General features: G+C 41.7%; 1 protein-coding gene across 4 annotated transcripts in view; it reads right to left on the minus strand.

Annotated features, from left to right (window-relative positions):
• ryr2b (ryanodine receptor 2b (cardiac)) overlaps positions 1 to 6,337 on the minus strand; it is a 103,969-nt gene extending 97,632 nt beyond the window's left edge. For all 4 annotated transcript variants that reach the window (XR_015096854.1, XM_086092751.1, XM_086092755.1 and 1 more), the window contains exons 1-10: positions 6,239 to 6,337; positions 5,129 to 5,248; positions 3,764 to 3,868; positions 3,497 to 3,568; positions 3,314 to 3,392; positions 3,122 to 3,234; positions 1,874 to 1,997; positions 1,542 to 1,638; positions 1,382 to 1,456; positions 398 to 554 (exon numbers count right to left, since the gene is read on the minus strand). Coding sequence is in view for 3 of the 4 variants with exons in the window: in XM_086092751.1 (XP_085948877.1) it covers positions 398 to 554; positions 1,382 to 1,456; positions 1,542 to 1,638; positions 1,874 to 1,997; positions 3,122 to 3,234; positions 3,314 to 3,392; positions 3,497 to 3,568; positions 3,764 to 3,868; positions 5,129 to 5,248; positions 6,239 to 6,280 (984 nt within the window). In the remaining variant the exon portion in view is untranslated. The remainder of the gene's footprint in view (positions 1 to 397; positions 555 to 1,381; positions 1,457 to 1,541; positions 1,639 to 1,873; positions 1,998 to 3,121; positions 3,235 to 3,313; positions 3,393 to 3,496; positions 3,569 to 3,763; positions 3,869 to 5,128; positions 5,249 to 6,238) is intronic.
• Between the last annotated feature and the right edge of the window lie 644 nt (positions 6,338 to 6,981).

Genomic DNA, 6,981 nt, shown 5'->3' on the forward strand with positions numbered 1-6,981 from the left:
AAGACATGTTTGTTTCCATTTAGGGCCTGTTATTTTTTTTTTTATCCCGATGCCAATTCCAATATTTGGCAGAATAAAATTCAGATAACCGTGTACCACCTGATTAATTTAAAATATGTATAATGAATAAAGTAACTTATTTTTCGGTGCCTTTAACACTTACTTACAACAAAAAACATGAATTGCCGGCAGAACATTTGACTGCTGTCTATCACTTGGTCCAATAGCATTTGTTTAAATTCAAAACAGAGAGAGAATATTTGATGTTTAACCGTCTGGTTGATATAATCGTTTGGGCATTTTGTTAAATTTAACAACACAAAATCGTGTACGTTGAGGCATTTGTAAGTCAAGGTGCCACTGTATTCAGATGACTTCAGATTTCTTTTACCCCCACCTTGGCAGACCGGAAGCAAAAGGAGGTTGCGATGATGTCTGCCTTGTCCCGATGGACCAGATGGAGGCCTCGTTGGTCCGTCAGGCCCAGGTAGCGTCCGGTCGTCACGTGGCAAATTCGAAAGGGCTGACCCCAGCTTGCATGTCTGCCACTCCACCTTGAGAAATATTTGGCAATTTTACCCATTAAATTAAAAGTACATTTTAAAAAAAGCAATTCAAAATGTCTAATATAGTCGTTTAGGATCACAACTTTTAAGTGAAATATGCCTTGGTCCAAAATATTACAAAATTAAAGTACCGGAAAATCATGTACCAGCTGTCAAACTTTCTTACCAGCCGGCAGCCAGACACTCGTTGGTCATGCTAACAGCAAGCCGTTAGCCACTTACGTCGGAGACTTCCGCCGTATCATACAATGACGAGTAACTAATGAGCAGTTTCTTAGCGTCCTAAATTAGCGATTGAACATGAGTTCGGGATAGCGTTGTGTTGATGTTGGTCAATCAAAAAAAACGTCTAAAAGGGAAGTCAAGCTAGCCATCACGCCACGACGTCAAAGTAAAAGCACGCTAAAGCTATTTGCATTGCCATCAATGTATTTCTGTATTTGGAAAACTTTATTTTGAAGTTAGCGCATTACGTTGCATATGTTTCAGCTTCCTTGCCATGTCATGTCCACCAACCAATCCGCGGATCGGGCGCGATCCAAACCGCGGGGCCTGTTCCGTCGCACCACTAGCTAGCACATTAGCGAAATTTGAGACTCGTTTGAATACACCTTAAACTATGACTTTAGTGCAGCTTCTAGATGTTGGTTATAGACTCTGACTGTGACATACCATCTTGCAACTTTTGTACAAATTCAGCCCTGCAGAAACGTGCCAGTGAGTTTTCAATTGCTGAAACAACAGGTGGTATCATCATCCCAGTGCGGTCCGGAGATGTAACACAATTTGATACCTGTGAGCCCGTTTCTACTTACACCACACGCAGGATCTCCAGCCTCCACAGAGAGCGGGCATGTCTGCACACTGATCCAATCTCATACTGCATTACGCTAGATTAGGAAAGACGCGAGCTGAGATGAGAAGAGCGTTTTTGTCAGGATGACATGAAAGGGAAGATTAGTCGCGGCAACTGACCTTTGCAGTTCTTCATCCCGTTCTGCCGTGGGAATCGTCAGGCATGCATCGGTGTGGCTGTGGAGAAGCCTGAGCGTGTCGCCTCCCCTCAGGTATCCTGCAAAGCAGAGCAGCAAATTTCATCACCGCTCAATTTCACAAGGATGCAACTACTCGTGCATCTTATGAATCACAGGCACAACGTTTGCATCGAGTACCAAATAGCTGCATTCAGTCATACTTAGGAACATTTAAAACAATTAGCATCTGATTAAATAATCATGGACTTTTGAACACTAGCAAGACATTAAAGTTTCAGTACGGCAAGAGCGCAAATAAGAGAAAACGTTTGCCTTGAGCAAGTCCACTCTCGGAGCAGACGGGGGCGACACTCCACAGGGAGTGCCGGAAGGCCGCATCCACAATCAGACTGTCACCCAAGCCTCTGTTGTCACAGGCCGTGCCGAAGGACAAGTGCTGGGAAGCCACAAAAGAGGACTCATCAGAAAGTAATGCGGCGCCAGGTTTTTCCTTAATGCGCTTTGGACGCTTTTGCTGGTGTCCTCAGGTAGAAGGTGATGAGTCAAATGGAAACAGAAAATAATCATGAAAAATAAACGACACACATTTTGAATTTACAAAAATGAGTCACACAAGCCGAAAGGCTCTCATCTGGAGAAGACGCAGCAAAATCTGCATTTGCTTTTTTTTTTTTTTTTTTTTTTACTGTTTAAGCAGCAAGACCCGAATTAACTCGAATAACTTACTAATTGTGCGTTTGCCGAAAAAACACACACACACATATATATATATAAATATATATATAAGCAGCAAGTCCCAAATAAACTCCCAGTCATGGCGACCAGTCAACTCGCGTCCCGCCCAGTCATGGTGACCAGTCAACTCACGTCCCGCCCAGTCATGGCGACCAGTCACGGTGACCAGTCCACTCGCGTCCCGCCCAGTCATGGCGACCAGTCCACCCGCGTCCCGCCCAGTCATGGCGACCAGTCCACTCGCGTCCCGCCCAGTCATGGTGACCAGTCCACTCGCATCCCGCGACCACATTTATTTATTTCATGCTGCAGACGCTCTGCCAGGGCAAATTTTTTTTCAAATGAGGGGGCGGTCCTAAGCGTGTCTTGAGTTGGACTCCGTCGTTGCAAACTGCTTTTCATTGGTCGAGTGAGCGGCTCGGCGATCAAGTGAGTCTTGCCGGCTTGCATGGAGAGCTCCAGCAATGGACGACTATCTTGTCCACTGTCACCACAGCTTGCGACTTGAGTTGCTTGACAAGAAGTGTAAATGTGAATAAGCGTTTTTATTTATTTATTGATATTTAATTCTATTTATATATATTTTTTTGTTGTTGTATTTATTTCGACATTTATTTTAATTTTTTTATTTATGGATATATATATATATTTGTTTGTTATTTTATTTCCATTCATATTTATTTTTTGGGATTAAAATGTTTTATTATATTTTTTATATCCGTTTTTATTTTAACTTCTAGTCATTTATTTATTTTGAATTTTGACCGTTTTGCTCCTCCATAATAATACTTCCTGAGAAATGAAGGAAAATGTACACTGGTTTACCAAATATCTCTCTGACGACACATTGACCAAGATGAGGTCATCACCAACCCGCACTTTCTCTCCCTCGGACCTCTGTCTTGAAGCGGGATGCACTGTCCACCAACAGGCCTCACCTGCGACACAAACAAAACAACAGCCTAATTGTCACAAAGCTCTAACGTTTTTGGCCGTGCCAAAGTAAGCGACGAGTACCCGCTCTATCCTCCTGCAGGCCCACATCAAAAGCTAGCTTGTCAGCGGACGACTGCGATGTGGACAAGCAGCTGAGATACTGCAAGCAGAGTGAACACCAGGTGGATATATTTCAGCAGAAAACAGCACTTAAACTTTGGCCATGTTGTTTATCCCTGCGGGGAAAGCGGGATGATGACTCACCATGCCGCTGTACGAATGCTGGAAAAGCACAGCCTGGCCGTACAGAAGGGTGCGATGGTTCCCCCCAGCTCCCTGTAAAGCACATTGTATGACATGTACTGAAAATAGGGATTGATAAGAAAGATAGCAGTGCATAGCTAATGAAAACAGAATATACGGTACAGTACATAATCCCTTATATCAGTTGAAAAGTTTAAACACGCAGCAGTTGTATCGACGTATCTACAGTGTGTGGGAATTAAATGATAAGCGTCGGTATGCGAAAACCTCTGCAAACAGGCTTTCGCTGTGTGCCAGCATCTCCTGCAGAGCTCGCACAGACAAACACTGGACCAGGATGAAGCCGCACACCGACAAGTCTGGCGGAACGTTCTATTGGGGGAGAAGAAGAAGAAGAAAAAAAAAAGAAGATGTATGATCAGTGGAGAAATGGCAAATGTGTGTGAAGGTTCAAAAGGCGCACTTCGGGCTAGCCCATGGTCAAACACAGGTGCCAGTATGTTCCCTCCTGGCCCGCCATGCTCTGTCAAGGCTTTCTACGGAAGTACTAAATCTGAAAATCATATGCAAACAATTAACTTATTTAATACGTTTTGTAATACTTTGTCTTTTACTCCCCCCCCCAAAAAAAAAACTTTTAAAAATGTTTTTTTATGCTAGAGCATACCTGAAAAAGTCACTTAAAGTAATTTATTACAAAAAACAGCCAGCAGGTGGCAGCAGACTATAAGAGATCAGCCAGTGCCATGTCAAGTATGCAAAGTGCAGTTGGAGGTGTGGATGGACTTAAATGTTTGACTCCGCCCACACGGATTCCTCAAAATGGTTTAAAAAAATAATAATTCCAACAAAATTTGCAGATTTAATGATGCGCCGTCTTATGACATCAATTTATTTTGTTTTAAACACATTATGGAGCATCGGAAATTACAAACACTCAACCCTCTGTCAGCCGAGACGGAGCTAATTAAACGATTAGGGAAGAGGTCGAAGTGCAATACTACATATGTCCGCAGCGCCTCCGTGGACATTTGAGGTTAGTATTTGGGTTTCGTTTAGTTTTTAATTTTCGTTGTTCAATAAAGTGTTCAAAAAATACTGCAACCGTGATATGGTAGGGTTATAGGTTTTAGGAGGGTTAACAACAAAGAAAGAAAGAAGGTCGAGGTCGAAAGTCCGTGTGGGCGGAGTCAAACGTTTAGCTCTTTTTGCCAGTGTTTTCAACAGATTTGTAATTAATGATGAAACTTAGCTAGATTCTAATGCTAATTGCTGCAAAACGGAAACAGATACAAACAGACTTTTTTTCCTGATGAAAGAAGAGACTCTAATCTTTCTTCTGGTAGGTTCCGTGTTTTTATAGCAATAGAACACAATATTCTGAGGGCCTTGCAAAATCTGTCAAAATCCAGTAAAACAGCCGGGAGCGAAGGGGGTTGCTTCGCTGAAAATGGCTGGGAGTCAATGAGTTAATAATGGATACTGACTGCCTGTGATTAACAAGATACTCAGAATGAAAGTGTTTGAATACTTTTTACAGTGTGTTGGAGTTCTGCCCAGACACGATGATAAGAGATTTTATTTCTTCTTTTAATATGCCATTTGTGATGAGGTGGAATACGTTAACCTTACCTTACAGTTGGAGGCGGCCTCCAGCCTGCACAGCCTGCTGCCAAAGCCCTCGGCAGCGAGGCAAACTTTCACATGTTCCTCCTGAGAGGTGAAGACGCTCTGCAGGACCACTTCATCACCCTGACGTCAAAATAAACGGAATGCTCTTATTCACTGACAAAGAGCAAAAAAACAAGACCTAAATAATTGACAGGAGGACAAAATGAGTCTCCAGCAGATCTCTGCCACCTCTGTCAAGCTTATCTTCATTCAAATACCAAATGGACAGCGTGAAGGCCATCAGGCCTCCGCATCTATTTAAGGAACGTTAGAGCGAGACAAAAGATGACGGCGGTCCAGCCAGGACCACCCAACACCTCTGGGTGCTCGTAGCTCCATTTTGGGAAGACCCTCAATCCACTTGTCCATATCAACAGCGCTCTGCAAGCAGTCAAACACACTGGCCAATGCTGAGATACTGCCGGGGGTCTTGAGATGGTTATCAAGCATAACATTTCTTTTCATCCAACATAGCGTTTTGAATTTGTGGTGACATTTTTTTTTTTTTTTTTACACAAATCAACTTGGATCCACTTTTAATGCCAGATGGATCATGTTCAAATAAGTTCTTTCGTTTCCTTGCATCCAGACTGCAGGCTGCTGATCTCCCACCCATAACACTTTCTGTGCTCTTTATCAGATAAGATCATATGTTTACAACCGAGCGACTGAGATAGCATCGTGCACTAAAGTTGAGATACTGAGGCCATTTGTGGTTTCTCTTGTCTGTGCAAAAACAAGGCTGGGAACTGCACTCTTCGGCCAAAGTGTGTGGATTCTGTGCAAGCAGCGCTAAAATAAACGGAATACTGTATGCGCCAATTAAAAAAAAAACACAACAATCAAATAGAAAAGCGTGCAGCCTGTATAATAGCATTCAAGTAAAGTTTGTGAGTCATATGAGGAGGCAGCCTTGGCAGCAAATTAATCTCATAGAAATTACATACAATGATTTTTCCAATATTCAAAACAACAAAGAACAAAAAGAAGTCATGTTTAGTCTTCTTTGGCCATTGACTTTTATTGCTAGGCTAACATTGCTTATGCTAACATTTGTGATTAAATACTCACCGTTCGTAGAAACTGGAATTCGTCGTCGCCTTCGCCCGACATTATCTCCAAACTTGCTGGAAGTTTGTAAAAAAAAAAAAAGTGCAGGAAGATGCGGAGATGTCAAATTCCAAACGGCAAGTGGGAGCTTTGTACACCGTACACACTATCATACTCCATTACAAGTGGGCGTGGCCATTAAGTCCAGTGATTAGGACGCCATCATGACTTTAAAATAATTCATCGCATTTACCCTACAAAAGCTTATATTGTAAAAAGAAAAACATTGATGTATGCTGTAGCTTCTGCGGTGATTTTCCGGAAACTATGGTTCATGTATTTTGGCAATGTCAACAAGTGAATTTTTTCTGGTCTAAACTGTGTTCTTTTATAATAACTTATATAACAAAGATTTTGTTTTATTTTGGAAGAATGTTATTTTGGGTTTTGTTGAAAGAAATAGAAAAAGCAAAGCAAATGTGTTTTTGGTTCATTGATTTATTATTTTGGCAAAATTTCGCATACATAAAGGTAAATTTATGGGAATTAAGCCATCGTTTTTGACTTTCATTAATAAACTCAGACTTTATATTTCGTCATTTATGTTTAAAAGGTACTTGATTGATGTACCAGATTTTTTATTGTAAATTGACATTCTTGAATAATGTAAAAAAAAGAAAAGAAAGACACAATGACGGTCGCTCACATTGGCGGGACCTGTGCTGCATTCACATGCACCGCTTAAGTAGGAAATACTGCACTTC

The sequence above is a fragment of the Leptonotus elevatus genome, chromosome 13 (assembly GCF_054856555.1).
Source record: "Leptonotus elevatus isolate MCC_2025b chromosome 13, RoL_Lele_1.0, whole genome shotgun sequence".
Taxonomy (NCBI): Eukaryota; Metazoa; Chordata; class Actinopteri; order Syngnathiformes; family Syngnathidae; genus Leptonotus; species Leptonotus elevatus.